General features: G+C 40.1%; 2 protein-coding genes across 6 annotated transcripts; one reads left to right on the forward strand and one right to left on the reverse strand.

Moving 5' to 3' along the window:
* Positions 1 to 1,338: 1,338 nt before the first annotated feature.
* Positions 1,339 to 4,509, forward strand: arpc4 (actin related protein 2/3 complex, subunit 4). 2 transcript variants are annotated; one of them, XM_020086799.2, is made up of 6 exons: positions 1,339 to 1,672; positions 2,285 to 2,403; positions 2,487 to 2,598; positions 2,692 to 2,787; positions 3,584 to 3,754; positions 4,008 to 4,509. In XM_020086799.2, exons 1-6 carry the CDS (start codon positions 1,670 to 1,672, stop codon positions 4,011 to 4,013), a joined length of 507 nt encoding a protein of 168 aa, XP_019942358.1. In that variant the 5' UTR covers positions 1,339 to 1,669; the 3' UTR covers positions 4,014 to 4,509. The 2 variants fall into 2 exon arrangements, with proteins under 2 accessions (XP_019942358.1, XP_069373142.1); XM_069517041.1 differs by lacking the exon at positions 1,339 to 1,672 and adding an exon at positions 1,747 to 1,904.
* Positions 4,510 to 21,773, reverse strand: pfkfb4b (6-phosphofructo-2-kinase/fructose-2,6-biphosphatase 4b). 4 transcript variants are annotated; one of them, XM_020086798.2, is made up of 14 exons: positions 21,622 to 21,773; positions 12,720 to 12,836; positions 12,503 to 12,599; positions 11,689 to 11,755; positions 11,510 to 11,584; positions 11,377 to 11,433; positions 10,640 to 10,761; positions 10,351 to 10,558; positions 10,127 to 10,273; positions 9,933 to 10,037; positions 9,712 to 9,841; positions 9,027 to 9,089; positions 8,673 to 8,737; positions 4,510 to 6,304 (listed from the first exon to the last, which is right to left on the reverse strand). In XM_020086798.2, the coding sequence occupies exons 1-14, from the start codon at positions 21,662 to 21,664 to the stop codon at positions 6,245 to 6,247; spliced, it is 1,356 nt and encodes a 451-aa protein (XP_019942357.1). In that variant the 5' UTR covers positions 21,665 to 21,773; the 3' UTR covers positions 4,510 to 6,244. The 4 variants fall into 4 exon arrangements, with proteins under 4 accessions (XP_019942357.1, XP_019942356.1, XP_019942355.1 ...); XM_020086797.2 differs by lacking the exon at positions 21,622 to 21,773 and adding an exon at positions 14,552 to 15,011; XM_020086796.2 differs by lacking the exon at positions 4,510 to 6,304 and having other exon boundaries at positions 8,082 to 8,737.
* Positions 21,774 to 22,730: the final 957 nt, after the last annotated feature.

A 22,730-nucleotide genomic window follows, 5' to 3' on the forward strand; every position in this document is an offset into this window, starting at 1 on the left:
ACTGCAATGTGTAAAAAGGATGACTAAACCACAGTGACTAAACAAGATAAAAGTCTTAAAGGTTCAGTGTGTAGAACTTTGTGATATCTAGTGTTGAAATTGCACTTTGCAGCTGAACACCCCTCACCTCACCCTCTCCTTCCAAACATGAAAAAGAACCTGTGGTAGCGTCAGTTGTCATAAAAACTCAAAAGGTGTTTAGTTTGTTCAGTCTGGACTAATGTAAAAAACATGGCTCCTCCGTAGAGAGGGTCCCCTCCATGTAAATATAAAGTATTTGAATAAAAAGGGAAAACTACAATTGTTACAATTTAGATGAAATGAACTAGTGAAAACATCATGAGGATTATTCTACATTAAATTTCTGCCAATAGTTCCCTTTCACCTAAATCTTACACACTGGGCCTTTATGATAACACACACTCAATATGTAGACTTGTGAGCCACATGTTAATATGTGACAACAGGGAAAGCTCTGATGTGATGAATAAATAATACCGGCTGCATTCCATCTAGTTGACTTTGTTACGCCTCTGTTCTTCCAGCCATAGAAAATCAAAAATGTCTGCCACGCAAAAGGTCTGTTCTCATGTCTGTTCAGGAAAATACACTGGGCGAGCAGTCGGGGCAGTAGCTAGGATTTGATGCAGTACTGAGATCATTAGTGCAAATTACCCATCAAATAATAATAATTACACTGGTGTGTTCATAGAATTCTTTTTCATTATAGTGATTATGTATGTTTACTCATTTTATTTCCTCTCTAGGACATTTTTCAGTTGGGCCCTGACCTTGTCAGGACCAGTAGACCTCATTGGGACCAAAGCCTGGATGAGGCAAAAGCTCCTGGTTGAGATTAGTGGGAAAATTCATCGTGGCTGGTTTCAGATCAGTCAGACATGATTCTTGCTGTTCTGGGTTTGTACCCTCATGGCTGAATGCACTCTTTGTAAGTTGCCTTGGATCAAAGCGTCAGCTAAATGATATGTAATGCAGACGTTAACTGGTCATGGTTGAAGTCAGGGATAAGGTTTTGATTAGGCTGTCTATAATGAATATAATGCAAAGTCCTAATTAGGATATCTGAGCATACAAAACTTGTCAGTAATAATAATAATAATAATAGTTATTATTATTATTATAGAGCAACATTTTAAAGTCTACATTAATAAGTGCAAACAGTAATAAATTCATCAGTGAAATAAAATAATACCATCAGTTTTAAAATGGAAAATCATGTCATGTCCCATGATATGTGAAAACTAGAGAAATCAACACTCAAATAAAATCAGGATAAAAACATATGTGGGCCTTAATTCGAACACGTCACTGAAAGACAGCCTTCTCCCATCCCATCATCAGAAACTCAAAGTAAAATGGCAGAAACCTGTTAAACAAATATTTCTACAGGAGGTTTCACACGTTTCACTTTGAATCACATGTTGAACAGCGCAGGAGCTGCTGTTGTTGTGCCTGTAACATGTCACTATAGCTAACATATAGCTGAACTGAAGATCGATCATATTTATTGAGAGTATACGTTTTGTTGTTGACATTATCTTTGAGATCGATGACAGAGCCGCAGCAGCTCGGTAGAGGCAGAGCGGACTTCCGGTGTTCTGACAAGTGAAGATACTTCCGCCTTTAGCTGCTCAGCTCCTACAGAGAAATGGTGAGAGAAACTACAGATTGATACTGAGTTTAATATGTTTTAACACGAAACCTGATCGATGTTAAACTGTTACAGCTCCTCGACTAACATCACATCCGGGTAGAGCGGCGCTGCGCGTTCTTTTCCTCCAGAGGTTTCACCTCTTCTAGCTAAGCTAGCTAACAGGCTAACGTTAGCTCAGAGAAAACAAACGAGAACAGAACAATCCAGCGTCACAGAAGCGATCAGACGTGTGAGTGTCGGTGGTGGAGTTATAGTGAGATGTTGTTCAGTGTGATGTTTACGACTATGATGGATTTTAATGCACTTGGACGGAGGTCTGCTCCTCAGCATCTCAACCAGCTGCACTCAGCTTCATGAGGCAGTGACAGAACATGACACATTAAAACGTTCACACAGAGATTAAATATGAAGAAGCTTCGGATGAATGGCTGGTTGTCATGTGCAGATCATGAACATGAGCGAGCAGTCGCCCCTTCTGGGTTCAGACCAAAGCCAGATTGTAATCAGTGTAACCAGGGAGGAAGTGTGTGATCTGAAACAATTCTCCAGTCAGTCTGTGGATTCAGAGTCGCTCTCTTTGAGGAATCTTTCTCTTGTGCTCCTCCTCAGACGGCCACCCTGCGACCATACCTCAATGCAGTGCGCGCCACCCTGCAGGCCGCCCTCTGTCTGGAGAATTTCTCATCACAAGTGGTGGAGAGACACAACAAGCCAGAAGTGGAAGTGCGGTGAGCCTGACTTCACGGCTTTGAAACAAAGTACAAGATTTACAAAACCAATAGTAAGAGTATGTGTTTCATTCCTCCTGTAGGAGCAGTAAAGAACTGCTGCTCCAGCCAGTGATCATCAGCCGCAACGACAAGGAGAAGGTTCTGATCGAGGGCTCCATCAACTCCGTCAGAGTCAGCATCGCTGTCAAGCAGGTCGGTCGGGCTCCAAACTGATGGTTACACTGATAAAGGATCAGATTTAAATGGCGACGACTGACAACTATTTCCCTCTATCTGCTGCTTTAGGCAGATGAGATCGAGAAGATTCTGTGCCATAAGTTCATGCGTTTCATGATGATGAGAGCAGAGAACTTCTTCATCCTCAGGAGGAAACCCGTGGAGGTAAGTGGGGGTTGAAACAGGGTGCTCACAAATACTGCATACATATGATGAGCCCTAAATATCCTGAAGTCATTTAGTTTGACATTGTTTTCATTTGATCAAGTTGAACGATCTTGATTAGTTAGAGCCCTTGAATGCCTCTTGAATATCTTAGTTAGCAGAGGCAGCAGAAACTAAACCGAGTGTTATGTTTAAATAATGATGGATGGTATTTAATCTTTGAGCCAGAAATGTCAACATATGTTTTATCATTAATAAATACATAGGAAATGCCCAGAACAAGTATTTGTTTGAATTAGAGACTCGGTTTAACACATTTTCATGTGTGTAGTTGATGTCTTTGAATGCTGTTTGTTGTCTGTGTCATCTTCTATTTCTGGTACCTAATAGTTAGGGATTTCAGAGTAAAAGATTGATTTTCAAAATAAAGGTTTGGAAAGTTAAAAGTTAAATGGCAGAGTATCTATTTTACTTAAAAATGAAATGAAAAGAAAACCTGAACATTGTTCAGGGAAAGTTTGGAGGGAAATGGATGAAGGGTTTCGGATGAGTAGCCTGATACACACACACAGCTCTCCCATTATAGCAGCATAGAATAGCCCAGCCAACATGACAAACCCGAATCTCCGAGCCCGGCCCTGGGGTCAGTTTGGATATACAGGGTCCTGATGGGCTCAGGTCAGCTATCCACACTCTTCTGATGGCATCCTGAATTATGTGTGTCAGTTAAACACCTACAAGTGAAGACAGGACCAGATCCTCTCTTTACATCCATCTCTTTTCTTTTTCTACACAGGGGTACGACATCAGTTTTCTAATCACCAACTTCCACACGGAGCAAATGTACAAACATAAACTGGTGGACTTTGTCATTCATTTCATGGAGGAAATTGACAAAGAGATCAGTGAAATGAAGCTGTCAGTCAACGCTAGAGCTCGTATCGTCGCTGAGGAGTTCCTCAAAAACGTAAGTGTGACTTGTCTACATTTTTATTTAGTAGATGAATGATTTGTTTTTGCATTATATTTCATATTAGGATGACAAACTATTAAATATTGTTTCTGATTGTGTTCAGTTTACTGCTTATTACTTCAATGTTTTATTATCAATAAAAGCTTAGTATGGTGTGTTATGATTCAGATAAAATCTTAATGTATTTCTGGTTTGTTGAAGAGAGATGTTTTGTAGCTCAGATGTTGTTTTTGTTTTGCTCTTGCAGTTCTGAAACTGAGGAATACATTCTTTTTGCAATCTTGGCCGTCACTTTGGAGCGTTCACATCACAGGGCAGAGACGAGACAAAACGCAGAGAGACGTTCAGAAATATAAGATGTACGGTAAATATGTACTGGCCAATAGGGTTTTGCCCGTAAACCTTAAAAAGCCCCTGTGCTCAGAAATATTGACATTTGTACATAATGAATATTTACACCAGACATGAATTTCTGAATTTCCTTTTAGAACATTTGGATGTGTCAGGGCAGGTCCTTAAACAAGAATCAGTATTAATGAGCACAGGGTAATATGGAAATTATTATTTACATTTTTATACATACACAGACAAGTATGCACATTTCATTTTGCTGTTTTGTTACGACATGAAAACAATCAACCAGTATACGTTCCTTGTGTTAGTACACAGAGTAGATCCTATTGTTGATGGACCATTAAACTAAACTGAAATGTTTGCGGTGAAGATAAATAAAAACATTATTCTTTGTATTTTAGTGATTTCTTTTATTTATCTGTTGGGGTTTTATGAACAGCAGCTCGGTCTCACTCCCAAAACATCGCTGGTTCATCGAGATCGTGACGGCTGACAACAAACAAGGCATTTAGAATCTTTTTCTGTTATATACAATATCAAATGTATAATATTACAGAAATTGTACAGTTTTCAAAAAAGACAAAATATATTACATGTTAACTTTCACACAAAACTTACATCAAACAAACATGCATGTACAGTTTGCACTGTACCTTATTTTATACTCCAAATACAACCAGGTACTTGTTGTGATAGAATTATTTATCAGTCATGTAGTGTCTTTTTTAGTGTCACACTTATGACTGAAGATTTCTGATAGAACTTTTACCTTAGTTCTTAAAGACTGAAACCTAATAAAGTCCCTTTTCTGAAGTCTGTTTGAATTACAGAGCAGGAGCTGCAGGGCATTCAGAAAGTTCACCACTCCTTCACTACATATTTTGTTTTGTCGCAGCCTCATGCTGAATACAAATTATTTTCTTCCTTCAATCTAGACTCAAAACCACATGACAGAGCAATTTTAAAAGTTTGCAAATCCACTAAAAAGTAAAAACTGAAATATCACATTGAAGTGACACCTTGATTTGATTCTGATTCAATTGTTGGACGTGCACACACACTCGTCTCAGATCACAGCTGACAAGCAAAGGTCGAGGAGATGCAGAGCTCAGAGACAGGAGTGTGTTGAGGCACAGATGTGGAAATGGTTTCCCTCCAAAAAATCTACTGTTGTTAATCTTGGAAGATTTTCCAAGAGCCAAGTTGTCTTCATCACTCTTAAATGGTGAAGTTAAAACAGCTAGGACTCTTCATAGAACAGGCTGCCGAACTGAGCAAATGTGTGAGAAGGGCCTAAGGTGAAGCTAAACTTCACTCGTTACAGCAAAAGGTCTAAGAACTTGTGTAAATGTGATAATTTAGTTTTTCCATTTTTAATAAATCTATTTTTGCATTGTCATAATGGGTGTATATTGATAAAGCAAACATTTCCTCTATGCACTTCTGCAACATAACAAAAAGATTCCTACTTAAATATACTATACATTGCACCTTTGACAAAAAAAGTGTTGCATTTATAATGCTAGTGCCACTTTATAAGTTGATTTTCTTTTTTCAGCACCTCTGGAATGTTTTTTGAAACATTGTTTTTATCATCTGAAATCAAAGCAGGCAAACTCAACCCATGAGCTGGTTCTTTCTAAACTACAAATCAATAACCAGGGAAAGAAAGTTCTTGTTTTACAAAAATTTAAATGTTCATTTGTGTCTTTTGAAAAGTTTCACAACAGTCAGGGTTTAAGGACATTGGTCAGAAGTGTTTAAACTGAAGTAACTCTAGTCTCCTCATAATTTTTTTTTGGGGTCATGATATATGTTCTTCATACAAGGAAAACATCTAAACAAACAGAAAGCACCTGGCGATGTACACAGAGCACAATATACACTGGATGTTAAATATAATCCATCAGAAACGACGGAGAAAGTGAAGGGAATCTTACAATGACAACAGACCTACATATCAAAAATATTGGCGTTCACACAGTTCACAACAAACAGATGTATAAAAATGGATTGTATTTACTCAAAGTGCTTTATAGTTGGAGTCTGGGGAGATGTTCATTTCTCCGGATCAGTGACGAAGCTGCTGCAGTCGGACGAGGTCTCAGCAGTAACAGGAAGTGCAGGAGATCAGAAGTGAGCCGGGACCGTTAGCAGAGCGTCCTCAGTGCTGCGCTGCACGTTCACATTCTGAAAGAGCCACAACAGAAGAGAGGACTGAGTTATAGTCCCACATTACTTATCATATAAATTCAATTCTTTTCACAGAGAAATCCCTAGATGAAAAGCTATTGTGAGTAGAAAGACTCAAGATAGTAATTTATTCATCTGATAGTCACTGTGTCTGGACTGAAAATACTTTTTTTTAAAATATATATTTAACTTCACAGAAAAAAAACCGGGACATACAATACAAACATAAAAGACAATAATCACAAAGGACAGAAAAAATAAATAAAAGCCAGACTCTACAGAGATACGCTACAGCGTCACAGCCTATACTAATTAATCATTCAGTAAATCAAAAATCAAAAATAAAGCATATGGTGAGAAACAGCCAGAAATCGCGCAGCATTTGGGTCATTCAGGAAAGTTAAGGTGTCTATAAATCAGACCCACAAGGTGTGCTGTGATAATCAGTTTGAACCTTTTTGAGTAGTAGACATTAAAAATAAACCTCATATTCATCTAAATGACAAATCAGACATTTTCAAAAGAAGAAATACATGTGAGCATGTGACTGTGGGGAGCAGTTCATCTGTCTCGATAGTAGTCACTTGCCCACATGAACCATGAAACAGGTTCTGCTTGATGTAATTAAGAACTGAACCCTGAAGGTTTCCTTCCACACATGTTTAACTGTGTGATGGTTAAAACAACTGTTTGAATAAAAATGTATTTAAAGTTTATCAGAAGGGAATTCATGGTCTGAATTGGACAAATCGAATGGATATCAATTAATGTTCATTTCAACTTACTTCTTGGTTCACATGGACACAAACTTTGTGTTTATGGCCGAGGAATGATCATGTTTTAGTGTCTTCAATTTTCGCTTTTTAGAAATTGTATATTACTTAAAAATGTCTTAATTGAATCCAGTTTTTGCTCCAATGATCTTTTTACAAACTAGTCCTTAAAGGTTTTACTGAGACGAATCATTAAGATCAAACTCAGATCACTTTTGAAATGTGTTCTGTGATTGTGCACATGTTCTAGACACAGTCATGACTTGAGTGCAGTTAACGTTTGACAAAAACTGAACACTGATGTTTCCACCAGAAAAATGAACAGAAGAGTGATTTTTTTTTCAATTTGGACATTTATATTCACAATGAATAAACCTTGACAAACACAAAAATAAAGAAAAACGTTTCATTTGATCAAATAATATAAATGTTTTCACCAGCAACCTAAAAATTACTGATTTCATAATAAATGACGTAGAAAAACTGAAAATTCAGACAGGACATCACAGATTATCCTTCATTTTTAAACAGGAAACAAACCTTAAAAACAAGAGAATGAAATTTTGCTGCAGCTTATATGCAGCAAAATATATATTGAGGTTAAATGTATTTGTTTTACACACAAGTATAAAGTCAGTCAGGTTATATAGCATACATGGAAACAACTGTAAATACAATCAGGGAAGAATTCATGATTTGGAAAAGAAATGTATATCAGAATTAAAAACAATGAGTAATGTGATTGTTCTCATGTTTTCATTCAGATTGTTCCACCACACGTCCTCTACACTTGTAGAGAACTAATGCACTTCATATCTTAATCCAGATAATCAGAGCTCAATGTGTGACCCCAGCCCCACCTCTAATCTTAACCACCAAACTCAAACTGAAAGTCTGACTGTGACGTCGCAGCAGAGCATGCACTGTCCATGCAAACGGCACTTATGATGAGGACCAGCCAAGATCTGAAATTCAAACTCCTCACAAATGTAGGTTCACACACACGCACGCACGCACACGCACACACACACACACACACACACACACACACACACACACACACACACACACACACACAGCGGAGTGTTTTATCCTGGAAGTGGAGTCCATGTCGTTCCCACCAATATGTAAAAATCAAACAAAAGTATCAGTATATATATCAGTACATAACAGTATTGTAACATTCATTTCTGACGAAAATGAAACCAGAGGTCATGGTGGAGGTAGGAGTGTCAATGTTAAGCGATGTCACGGTTGTCATGGTTATCATCATGAATCTCCTGGAGACCGAGCACAGCCTCCTTATTGTGAAAGATTTAAATTCTCATGCGATCAGAAGAGAGGGATGGATCCACGGCTGGTCTGCGTGTTTCAGGAGGGAGATGAAGAAAAGTGCGGAAGACACATTGTGTCTCTCCAGAGATCACGTTTCACACTGCTTCTAAACACACAGCGTGTTCTGAGACGACGTCCTGACTCAGTCGCAGATCGCAGAGGATGTTGTCTTGAACTTGAGGTGAAACCCCTGAGGTGGATTCAACCTGTTTACATCGTCTGCTGACAGACATTTGTGTGCTGCCTGGGATACCTACCTCTGGTCTGTCTCTGTGGGTGTTCACAGCGTCCACGCTTAAATAGACAGGCTCCACTTTACATCCTGAGTGAGGACAAACAAGGAAAAGGCTCAAAAGTTAGATCCAGTTGGGTTTGTGCCATCTGACAATCGGACGTCATGTGACGATAGGAAAATATTGCATATGACGCTGTGCTGTTTATTTTGTTGTGTAATAAATCAATCTTCACAGCAGCAATATACACGGGAGATAAATCCTCATTTTGTTTTTGTTATAAGCAAGATAGAACTACAAGATGTTACTGCTAAACAATAGTAGTGAATTTATAGTAAATACATGATATAAGCTGAGAATAAAAATGGTATAACTTACCGTAGGCCATGGGGGTCAACTTCAATACAGAGTGCAAAGGGCACTTAAGATAAGGCAACTCATCTGTGGAGACAGAGACATGAAGTTTCGAGGTCAGTGTGTGAAACATATTTTCACTTTCAATATGTTGCAAATTAAAACTGAAACAAAATAAGGAACAGCGCCTCCTGCAGCCACACATGTGCTAATGAGGTTTTCATGTAGAGAGAAAAAACAAAGCCTATCAATGGATATGATGACTGGAGCTCTGACTGCATAGTCCCACTCACTGAACTGAAAACACAACTGACAACAAATGCTAAGAAATCCACCAAACTCTGTTTAGAATTCTTCATATTTAAAGTTTCCTCACTGAATATCAGAGTTGAAGGACAGATTTTTAATGACTTCTCAGTCTTTTGACTTTTGATAGTTTGGCTTCACTCTTAAACTTACTGGACCTGATTCTTGCAGGAGATCTTACCAAAGTTACATAGAGCAAGAACATGTGTTCAGGATGAGGCGTGGGAATGAAAGCAGAACAAATCTCCCCATTCCAAGTCAGTGTACCATGAAACTCAATTTGAAGCTGCTATTGTGAGGGAAAAATGTTGCATAGTGTTGCTTTAAAAACCAGCCTAATACAGTATATATTCTAAATTGGCAAAATAAAAGCTTTTGTCCATCAACTCCAAGTCCTTCATACCTGCAGACTTGTCCAGGAAATATGCGAGAAGACAGCGCATCACTGCCTGGTGACAAATCACCAGAATGTTCTCTTGTCTCTCCAACTCCATGATCACCGGCTCCAGTCGCTGCACCAGGTCTTCATACGACTGAAAATCACAGACACGTCAAACACAGTCATGAGGACAGGAAGTCCTCCAAACAACAAGGATGAGACATGTGGAAGAATCCCACTCTCACCTCTCCTTTAGGATAGCGGTAGCGGTACTTGTCTTGGTCTCTCAGTGCGAACTCCAGGGGGAAATGCTCCTGAATCTCTTCGTACCTCATTTCCTCACACACGCCCTGAAAGAAGGAAGATGTGTTTAGCTCAAGAAGATAAATGTTTAACATGTGCTGCTGTATTCACTTCACAAATATAGAAATCAACGTACGGCATCTATTTCGTTGAGAGACTTCCACTGTTCGTATGGCACTCCAAGGCACTCTGCCGTCTGGATTGTCCTCTTCATCTGGCTGGTCCACACCTTCAGATCTTTGATGTACTGCTCCTGGATGAATTTCCTCAGACTTCTGGCAAACTAGAAATCAAGACCCTTGTATAAACTATATCTATCCAATGAAAACTCAGGTTTTAAATACAAACACAAACACACACCTCTTTTCCTCTGTTAGACAAACCAGAGTCTCCTCCGATGCGTCCCTTGATGTTGAGGTCACTCTCGCCGTGACGACACAGGTAGATGGAGCGTGGCGTAATGTGGATGTTCATAAGGTAGTAGACGATTCGACTCTGGATGTGATCGACAACACGGTTCACCAGGTATTGACGGCCCACGTCCATGATCTTTATGTACGACAGGTCCCTGAAGCAGGAAAACCAGTTACACATCTGTGATCTTTTGGAGCTGATTTAAATCCACTCTGTTGTTGTTATGTGTCCTCACCTGTCCAGAGCCTCGTCCAGAGGCTGGTAGGACGACTCGTAACATTTGATTCTCTTCATGAAATCCTCGACGGCCTCCTCTCTGTTGCAGTGAATGTAGTCTGGGCTGCCCAACTTCACTTGCTACAGGAGAGGAAACACAGGGAGAGGATGTGAGCAGAGAAAAGGGGGTGTCGGCTGTCTGATGCGTTTAGCACTTTGTCATGTTGAGTTTGTTCTAATCTGAACTAGAGCTCCACTGTTCTCTTCCATCTGACCCTGATCATCAGCAGTAGACACAGGTTTAAATTGGCTTCAACCTGGTGAATATTAATTAATTTTGCTAATTTGGCAAGACAGCGAGTTGAGAGGGCGTCCCAGCCTTCGGTGCGTTTGTGATGTTGAACATGAACAGGGAGTAAAATGAGAAAAGGCAAACTCCTCCACTGGAAATAGGAAAGAAATCCCCTTTTAGTGGTTTTACTCAAAAACCTGCAAACCTGCATGTACAAACTCATTTTGGTGTAAAATGGGTATTATAAATTATAGCTAAAATTCAGCATGCATTACTTTGTTCAAAGTTAAATATTCCACCTATTAGCACCTCTACAGCTGGTCTTCATTTTTATCCAGTCCTCAACAAAAAAGTTGAAGCTGTTTCCTATGCAAGGACAAACTCATTTTGCATATACTTTGATTTAAGGGATTTAAAGAATTGTTTAAATGAGACTGGATTGAATAACTTGAGACAATACTTACAACTATATTTTGTGCAATGACATCTGGATCCTCACACACCGACTCCACAAAAAACACCTGCATTGACAAAACAATATGTTAAACATTAAGTAAAGAAGACTAATGACTCAGATAAAAACCTCAGTGAAAATACCTTGAACCCGTTCTGCTCAGCGAACTTGACGATGGTTCCTCTTCTCTCTCTCGTTGTATTTGTGGCATCAAAGACCTGAAACAGCAGAAAAAAACATTTCTAATGTAGCCCTGATTTATTCTTAATTATTGTATGACCAATTTGTCAAGCAGACTTCAGGGACAGTATCAAGGACTCACCGCCACCTGTCCTCCTTCAACACTCAGGTACTGCCGAACATCATTGAGAGCTGCCATCGCACACTGACTGTTGAAACACAGCAGACAGTAGGTTCAGGGTGTCCAACACTGTTTACAGAGTAGCTGCAGCTACTGTTGAATTTTGCCAGACAAGCTGTAATAGTCTCAAGGCCTTTTAAATAGAATGTGTGGAAAGATTATGAGAGAAATTTTACATTTGACAGTTTACAAAAATTACAATATTTAGAAAAGTAATCATTTCTTCAAAGAGGTAGACGTGGTGAAAAGAAGATAAACAGACTCACACCGATGACGGGAAATAAATCATCACATGACAAATTATTATCTAAGACAAATGATGTTCAAACAATCCTTTATGATCATGTTTTGTTTCTCAGTTTTGCCACTTCTTCAAAATTTAAAGAAGTTATAAAAAGTATTTTTTTAAAGAAGTAAAAATGAATTAAAAAATATTTTCATGACCATCCACTGCCCTAAAGTATTGTGAGTACAAAACTTTGGGAAGTACAATGAACCTATACCAGAAACTGATCTCAAATCTGATTGGTAAACAGACAATTTTGGCAATATCAGTGATTTTCACGTTTGTCAAATTCAATTTCCATTAGGTTTATGCTCACTTCAAATGTGCTCTACAATGTTGTCTCAAGATCACCAGATTAAATTGGACTGTATTCTGACTGTACGATCACTTGAATATATTTCACAGTTTATCAGAGTGGCCGGTGGCTGTATCCAGCAGATCTCGCCTGCAGGACACAGGTTGATGCTAGAGAAATCAATGTGGACTCACCGTCTGATTTTTAAACCTTCTTCATTGTCTGGACGGAAAAACTCAAAGGACTTGTAGATCTTCAGACACTCCCTCCGATACTGGCCGACATTGAACTCTGTTACAAACAGACATAATTTGCGTTCAATGATAGAGCTCTTCAAATTCATTTGCGCTTGACTTTTATATAAAGTGAACCCCTGTTCCATGTCTGTGTGTTGGAGACTGCAGTTTCTACCTTTGGTTGGCACACCGATCCAGTTCAAGTAGCGAGTGAGCTTCTTTGAAATGTAAGTTTTCCCTCTGGCTGGAAGTCCCACAGTCACAATGAGGGTCGGGCAATTTGTCATACATACTGAAAGTGAAGCAGACACACAGAAACAAAAACTTTTATTAGACTTTACTTAGAAGTGACAGAGTGAATAAATTATAAAACTTATGATTCATGTTAGTTTCCTGTCACAACACAACATGTTGATATTGTTCCATTCAGCAGAGTTGTCTTGATTGCTACAGAAAATCCCAGCCAGACAGAGTAGTTTTAATTACAACAACTAAAACAGACTGTGAAACATGTTCAAGACCAGTTCTGAAGTGGAATGAGAAAAAATGAAGAAATGTCAAGAGGATAAACCAAATAACAGAAGATGACGATGGAAATGAGAAGGTATGAAGAAGAAGGTGAGGTGTTCATTTTATCAAATCCAGAGGGACATGCAGAGTAAGTATTATTCTGAAATCACTGTTGCAGGGTTAGGGTTACCTGCCGCCACCTTCATTACTAGGGCAATACTCGTTTTCACCAACAGAGGGTGATAGCGGCTGAGTGTATGTGAGAGACTGTCAATGAGCAGTCATGACGTGGTCAGTGAGGACAACATGGACTGTATATAACGGTAAACTAACTAAAAAGTCAAAATACACATTAAATGTACAGGTGACAGCACCATGTGTAGATGGGAAGAAGATTCTTACTCATGGAGCCATGTTTCATGTTTGTTTGATGCAAATCAAGAGAATAATATAAGTAGAGAAGATTAGCTTCTATAGCTAATGTAGTCAGGACTAGTAGGTTAGTGCGTATACCTGTATGGCTCTTCACTACAGTTTACTGTATTTTTGTTGCTGCACTGATAAACAGCAGGCAAACAATAGGATATAGTCGGTCAGGATAACAATTATTACTCTACACTGATGTTTTATTTTATCGCCTTGATGGAAACTGTCCTCAATCAATGGAAAAACAGTCAAATGCAATCATAAATCGCATTTTAGATTCTGCAGCCATTATTTCAAATTGGTGTGCTTTTTTTAATGTTGGAATTGGTTCCAAGTGTAAAGCTATTGCCTATACAAAAACCATTCCAAGTAAAACCCCTTCTTCAGATATATTCCTCTCGTCACAGATATGAGGATGATGTCAAGGATGACAGAACATCGATGTCTTCAGAGACACTTCATCACATATAGTGACAGTGATATACAATAGGAAATAAAAGATTGCAGATCAAGTTGAAGAGGGTTCAGTGGTCAGTGCCTCCTTCGGGGCTGGGCTGGCTGCAGCTTGTTTTAAAAAGAAAGCAGCTGAGACAGTCAGAGCTTGACTCAGCAAAAACCAGCTGCAGAGCTGCAGAGAGAGGAGTCCAGACTGAAAACTTCCCTGCATGCTCACGCTCTCTCTCTCACACACACACACGCACACACACGCACTCTAGATGTTAGAGAGGCGGTCCTGGGTAATTCGATGCGTTTGGGTGATGAGTGTGTCATTTGGTCAAATCCAATCAAGCCGGATTCAAATTATTTCTGAGTGCTATTCTGATTGATCTCCGTGCGTGGGATTCCAAGGTAAAAACGAGCTGCATGATGCAACAAGAGAGGCAGGAATATTCTGCAGTTTGTTGGTGCGCAACATCCAAAACAACCGTGCGTAAATGTCATAAAACTGAAAAATAAAGAAGTGAAACGACAGACGGGCTCGGGAAAACGATAAAACACGAGAGGGATCAATCGAAGAGACTCGTCGCATCACCTCCCGGTCCCATCCTCTGACGGCGAGCTGCATCTTACCCCGTCTCTGCGCTATGTGGCCGTTCTTACACGGCATCCAGATCTTCCTCAGCGGGTTCTGAGTGAGCTCCCGCGGGGACGCGTCCGACACGAAGTCCTCGTTGTCCAGCATGCTGGATGTCCCCCTCCTGACCTGGCCACACACTGACTGAGGTGGTGGGCTGCAGACCCGGTGGACAGATTCAGCAGCGGGGGGGAAGGAGGATCAGCTGAGGAACAGCAGCGCCCCGTCACCGTAACGACTGGAGAACATGCGCAACCCGAAGCGATGGGGCAAACAAAGGGCCTGGAGCAGGATGTACTGCAACTTCAATTAAACTGCTATTTCATACATGTTCTAACCCCTCACCTCAAGGAATTCATATACGTTCATGCAATTATTTGATTTCATGTTACAGTGTTAGCTCCAGCAGACTTGATAGAGGAATATAAATAATACAAATATGCCATATGTAAAGGGTGAGAATCGCAAGGTAGGACACGATACATTGCCCACAATTACATTAATATTACTATAGAGCAATTCTGCAAAGATCTATATAATGCCAGACAATCATATAACAAATACATCGTGATATCTGCCAAAAGCTGCTATCAGACATGCACTGAGCTCCGGATAATCTACAGACATTTTCTGGAGTGGCTGGACGTGAGAGGACGATGTCCGAGTGAGAGGCTCCGCACTTTCTGCTGAGTTTCTACCGCAAGTCCCCAAGTATGAAGTCTGCAGAAAATGTCTTGTGGAGGAAAAATGTGAAAGCACAGCAGGAGATCCTCAGCAGCATTCATCGTGCAGCGTGTTGATGATGTTAAAAAAGGAAAAAAGAAAAAGGAAAAAAATCTTTATGACTGGATGATATCAGGAATTAATCCAGTCAAACTTTAGCAACTATTGGACAACTCATATTTATGCAGCCACAATAATAATGATAAAAAGAGCTCAGTCAAAGAGGGCAAACGGGCAACTTCAGCCCAATGCTACTCACATGCATGCTGAAGAAGAATGCAAAATGCACCTAAAGAGGTAAAGTGCAGCATATGTGTATTTATTCACTGTTAATTGTTTCTTGTTAGTTTCACAGAGTTTGACACAAACTGAGATTAATGTTTTTACAAAAAATAATTTTATAACAAGAAAGACAAATGTCCCTCTTATAACAGTTAGTTTTTAAATGATTACATTCACAAAATGTAGGTAATTGGGAATATATAGGTGTTCATTTTTAGATTTCCTGTTTTTTGACATCTAGTGAATATTTCACATTTATCTGAATGTCTTGGATGTGACAAATTCAAACTCCTCCAATCCTTTTCACAAACACATTTCCAGTGCATCCAGAGAAGTCCACATCCTTTTGGTTTCTAGGAATGACACGTTACCGTAATGCCTCGTACAGAGGACTGAGCTGAGGCAGGAAAAAAAGCAGATGGAAGAAAAACAAGTGTTCGGTTCACGCGCACCACACATGGGCAGTGAATGCAGCGGGCGACTGGTCCAATCAGAGAATAGATGACAGCTCCAGCAGCCAATAGGAGAGGAGGACCAGGGATAGGTAGGGCGTGCATTATGAAGAACACTATCGCAGCCTCAACAGCGACACGACCCACACACGGGCCCCGGGTCACAAGCACACATCCCTCTAATGATACAAGTCATCAACAGGTCCAACACACACACACACACACACACACACACACACACACACACACACACACACACCCTGTTATGTCAATATTTGATCCAGGATTGAAATCAGCTGCTCTTGTTGTTTGTATTTGATGTAATTTCTATTGGATTTCTGATACATCATCACAAATGTTATTATTTTAAAGAAACACAGCAACACAAGAAAAATCAGTAAATCTCTTGCTGTAGATGTTATAATACTACTTTCTGATTGTGACTCACATCTGGTTATATCATGAATGAAATGACTTAAAGGACATGTGACAAAACTCAGCGTCAATTCACAGAATCAATGTTAACCCTTATAGGTAAGTCAAGCTGCTGTCACTGTGATGTATGAATATGATTCGTTTTCAAGCTGAAAAACTGCCCACTTTGAAACGATTATATGTTTTACACTGTGAAGGGATTTATTGCTGAATAATTTCGTTGACATGCACTTTTTGTTTCTGGTTAATAACGATGTGTAATGTGACACAGTAAAAGTTACTAGCTGCTAAGTGTTAGCTTCGGCTTCAGTGAATGTGGTAGCTTAAAAACGTTCTGAGTACATGAAAGTGATACAGATTGCACTGTTAAGCCTTATAGAAGCCGCATGTGCCATAAATAAAACCTGTCGCCACCATTTCTGAACTACCAAGTCTCCCTGTCCGTTCCTTTGGAGCTCAACCGCCCGCACAGGATAGGCAATTTAACAAGCAACACAACGCAGAGCAACAGCGGGTCGTTGGAGGACATGAGAGTGGGTTACATTCAAATAAAAATAGATCTTGGTCTCTAATTCTAATTGAGATATTTCACTGTTTCCTGGTGTTCGATGCCAACATGTTTATCAACGAATTAAGAAAATAATCTGTAGAAATGTAATGTATTAATCTATTAAAAAAAGCATGGGAGTGCCCTGCACAGCCCAAAGTGATTCTCTTAAACTATTAACCAAACAGACCTTTACAATTAAAAAGCAAGTGCAAGAAAGTGTTTGCTATTTTAGATTTCCATGAGCTCTCCTGTTCAATTAAAGCATAAGAACGTACACTTATTTCCTGTCCATCACTGATTTCTCTCTACAAGAGACAAGAACAAGATAAGTGTTCCCTTGTGATGACTTGTTATGACTTTGGTAGCAGTACGTTTTTTTGTCAGCCTTAATGTAGTGTCAAAAATCTGACACCAGGTGGCACTGTGTACCAATCTTTAAAGACCATAACAGTTGAATTTAGATAAACAGACAAAGCAATTAAGACAAAGATGCATTAAAGAGCATTAATTACTCTGTTAGCAGAGTTGTTATCAGTTCAGCATCAAGTGTAACAGTAAACTCAGCCAGAGGTAAGTCAGCATGTCAACAGGACTAATCCCATCAGCAAGACACTAAACCTCAGTTTGTAACTGTAATCCCATTAACACACGTTTTAACTGTCAACTCAAACAAAAACACACTAGAAAACATATTGCTGCACACGAGTTGGTCAAAGTTATTAATAATTATAATGAATGCAGTAATAAACATGACTCTAAGATTAATCTGCTTCAATACAGGATCTGAAATTAAATTAGAAGTTCAGATGTTGATAAAAAAATAAAGAATAAATAATTGAAGGAACAACCAATATTAAAAAAATATTAAAAAAACAAAATCAAATTCTATAAATCAATCAGTGTCAGGTTTACATTGATGCATCAGGATTAATGGTCTCCATTATTCTCATGTGTGTGAATTTATCTCATTAACATCAGATCATTTCCTTAATGTATTTGTTTATGTGGAAACAGTGGGGCAGGTGGCAGTTCTAAGTCCTAAGAGATATAAATCTCAGCTGACAATGTATTTCACTATTATTTTATCATGATGATCAAAAAGCCATTATCATCCTAGTTTATATCTCTCTTTTTTATTCATTGAGACTTTGACTGGTAGGATGATTCTACAGAATGTACAGCAAAGGTTGTTGCATAATTGATTAAAGTCCAATGTTTTAACATTTCACTCTACACCTAATGTGAGGCTGACTCCACCAAAACAAAATGACACTAGATATATTTAAATATATGTTTTGTTGCATTTTCCAACCAATTTGGAGCTCTGCAAGTTGTTGCTTTTCCAACTCAAATAACCAAAAGATAAACTAGAAGGGCAAATCAGTAGAGTTCATACCTCAGTCCTCTTATGAGACCACTTTTAATTCAGTAGTTTTTTTGTATCTGCACTAAATTTCACACACCCATAGATATCAGTCTCCTTAACATGCCTGATGATTAACCATCAAGATCCATGAAATATTCTCTGTGATATGAAAATGTTGCTTAACATCATATCAAAAAAAAAAAAAAATGCATCCGTCCCCAAATGGGTTCTTCCCTGATCCATAAACACCCTTCTTCCTACTTCTGTGGTAATCCGTGCTGTAGTTTTTGTAAAATCCTGCTAACTCACAGACAGGTGGAGGTAAATATGTCACCTATTCATGTCACTAACAATTATATACATGAAAACAGTGTGATGCATCTGGGTAGTGGCGTTTAAAATGAAAAGTCCCAGGATATTAAATCCAGAGGATGAAGTGTTCACACTAATTAGACCCTAATTATGTTTAACATCCAAGTGCCAAGAAGATTCATGACTGCATTGGTTTATCTGATGTTGTGTATTTACTGTAAAAGAGGGACCATAAGTAGCACCTATATTTATACTGATCCAGCACATTGACTTGTTTTCTCCTCAAGACATCAAGACCTGAGGATTTAGGTTTCTGCTGACCGTCTACACCACATGGCCAAATGTAAGTTGAAGGCAGAACATTACACTCATATATGTGATTGTTGCTATAACAGCTTCCTAGAAGATTTTTGTACCCTGGCTGTAAAGATGTGCTGTCCTCAACTGAACTTGAGTTGGCATGAGGACAGCGTTGTTCATTTGGTTATAAAATCCCTCTGTGGTCTGTTGTGTTTCAGCCTGTTGGTTTTTATTAGCTCTACAGATTATGTTTTGAATAACTGGTTATATTTTGACTATTAATATTACGATGAACAATCTGTAAAAAGCTCTTCTCAATTTGCGATGTTGCAGTCAGACATCTTACAATTTACAATAATCCAAATACTACACCTCAAGTTGGAGAAGCAGCAAACAGAGCATTTCAACACTAATGCTTGAGAAAATACTTAAATCCTCATGTGATCATCAAATACACAGGCAGCAATGATTAACAGACTAGTCTTTTCAGCATTAAATTGTACTGTACATACTGTCATTCAGAATCAATAGGCATCCATTGTGTTATCCATGACAGAAGATTCATGATTTGTTCTCATAAAACATACAAAAAATAATACCATCATCATCTCTGCCCTTGAATGCTCCCAGATGCAAAAAACAGCTGCTCCGTCATTGCACTGAGCAAGCTCGCTGTTACTGCATTTCTCTCTCTCTCTCTCTCTCTCTCTTTCTCTCTCTCTTTCTCTCTTTCTCTCTCTCTTTCTCTCTTTCTCTCTCTCTCTCTCTTTCTCTTTCTCTCTCTCTTTCTCTCTCTTTCTCTCTTTCTCTCTCTCACACACAGAGGCTACAGCTCTGCCTGAAGCCTATAATGAGATTCAGAGCGAGCGGGTGAACTTTCCCCCAGATAGAGAGCAGACAGAGGGAGGGAGGGAGTGAGCAAGCGAGGGAGGGAGGTGCAGTTATAGAGAGAGAGAGAGAGAAAGAGAGAGAGAGATAGTCTGTGAATAAGGAGGAGAAGGGCCGATTTCTTGAGATTATATAGAGCAGGGATGTGATGGAGATAGAAAAAATATTAAGTAGAATCAGGAGGCTGAAAGAAAGATTGAGAAAAAGCAGGTGGCAGCGTCTGAGGCATGTGGATGATGGGCTGTGGGGTATACGGATACTGTGAAATGCATTTAGGGTTATAATCTGGATCGGCTGCACCCGCTGAAGCATATTTCTCTCCCTCTGCAGCAATCAAAACACGGGGCTCTCTCGATACACAGCAGTCCTGATGCTTTCTCCATTTACAGCAGATTAATGTGCATAGAAATGGTTAGCAGCATCATACAGAATGAGGAAAACACAAATCTGCTGTTATTTGTTTTCCATCATGCTTAAAATAAAAAACACCAGCCCCTATGTACATACAACTGTGTCACCTACTCGTATGTTTTTCCTGTTTTTCTGCTCAGCCCCTGCCCCACCTCTCTGTGTGCAGGCACACAGCCAGCACAGCACAACACAACACAGCTCCTGCCTCACCAACACTGAGCCACGTTCATCCCCTGTACATCTGCCACAACAGCTCCAGCTGCAGACATTAAAAACGCCTGTGACCACTTCCATGCAGACGACAGGAGCGGATCCGTCAAAGCTGTCACAGTGTGTCTGCTCAGCACTGCAACATGGAACCTTCAGGGCTACATGACTAACAGAATTACATAATAGTCTATTCTTATAATAACTGAGTCTTTGGATTATATAGGCCACAGTATTAGTGGTCCAGATGCCAATGGTATGAACATGATGCCTTGTTTAGTACTCAATGTATTAACTGAGGAACATCCACAATAATAGAGATGTAGTGGGACAGCATGCAAACATAGAAACCTCTCACACCAGGAATTTGAAGCATGTGAATCTGTCTTTCATGTTGTGAATAATAAGCAGACTTCACTTGTAGGAAACACATTATGTATAAAATTGAAATATAAGACACAATTTGTGACAATCAGATAGACTGTGTAAACGCTATAACCAGTGAGGAGCTCCTATACTTTACTATACTGTCCTTTACCCGAAGGGTCATGTTTGCAGCTGCAGGGACAACCACAGTGTCTCTGGGGAAATAAAAGTTTCGGGGACATGAGCCTGGAGGTCAGGGTCAGGTTGTCTTCACCCACAACATGATCACACTGGACCCATCACACAGAGCAGCCATGTTGTGTTGATCTACAACAGTAAAGTAGGATGTTTGGCGACACACCGCCGTGTTTACATCCTCCACTGTCCCTCCTCTTTAGATTAGCACACAGGCTAAACAGCAGCAGAAGATGCTAGCTCCCTCAAACACACTCTGCTATCACAAAAAAGTGACAAACTCGTGTCTCCTCTACGTGAAACCCGAAACACCCAGTGCTTCCTGCAGCGGCGTGTCGCAGTCAGTCCCGTCTGTAGGAAACACAGTGAGCTCCTGTGAAGCCTCGGTGCCTACGTGACACAGACTTGTTTACTTCGGCTAGCACAGCTGCCCCACAACACACACACACACACACACACACACACACACACACACACACACACACACACACACACACACACACACACACACACACACACACACACACACACACGTGAGACTTCAAACAGCGTGTGTTCAGCGGGAGTTCGCGTCCTTACCTGCCCGCTCCCTCGTGTTCCTCGGGCGGCAGGAGCCCCTCATGGTCCCCGTTTAAAAGCCGTTTCTTCCCAGCGTGACACAGAGAGCGAGACGCAGCAGCTCAGGGTGAAGCAATGAATGAAGTGAGGGAGAGAGAGGGAGAGAGAGGGAGAGAGAGAGAGAGAGGGAGGGAGGGAGGGGCGTGTGCACAGTGCCCTCTGTACGCACGCGTGCACATTTCCACTGTTCAGCTGCACCTCTATCTTTACCTGAAGGTGTTTTCTTATATCTTATATCTGTCTTGTTTGCTCCCCCCCCCCCCCCCCCCCCCGGACCCCACAACACGAGGCCCCCAGGAGCCCCCAGGTTTTTATGATCATCTCATAAATGGCAAATCTGATATCGATATTTTCCCATTTCAATTTAAAAGTGCAGATTCTGTGAGGTCACCTGGAAGCAGAGACAAGTGTTTGAACACAACGCTGACTTGCGGCTGCGCAGCATCATCATCGTTCACCTGAAGTCAGGTTTGGCCACTTGGCAATGGCAGTTTGACAAAATAGTTTGGGCCCAGCTCTGGCCCACACTGTCACGCTGTCACCCAGCCCACATACCTCGTGCATTGGAGTGAAGGCACTTGGGCGGTCTGCTCCAGTTTGCCAGATCTGGAATGAAGACGTATCAATACTGCATGTCAGACAAAGCTGGCCTGAAATTATTTTGTGGTATTTGAGCCTTATTCCCCATTCACCACATGGGCCACCTTAGTTTCACATCCAGATTACACGGGGCCTAAAGCACAGCATGTTTGCAAACCAAAGCTCACATTTGTTTTGAAATATTTGGGCTCACTTGCTATTTTACAAGTGGACCACTTCAGGCTGAGTGCAACAAGAAGGCCTGAAGTGGCCCACATGCTATTCCCCCTTTAAACTCTTTTAGCTCTCTCTTTGGTCTCCACCAACTGAGAGGGAAATATTAGTTTTTCAGCTTCCAAATGCTGCACTGTATCGATCCCCTTGTTGCTTCTGCCTGTGCACCTTTGCTGAGCATAAAGTGTTCAAACAAACCAGCAATGTTATGGGTTGAAGCTAAATTAACAATGCTGCTTTTCTTCTTCATTTTAATC

The sequence above is a fragment of the Paralichthys olivaceus genome, chromosome 2 (genome assembly GCF_024713975.1).
Source record: "Paralichthys olivaceus isolate ysfri-2021 chromosome 2, ASM2471397v2, whole genome shotgun sequence".
Classification (NCBI taxonomy): Eukaryota; Metazoa; Chordata; class Actinopteri; order Pleuronectiformes; family Paralichthyidae; genus Paralichthys; species Paralichthys olivaceus.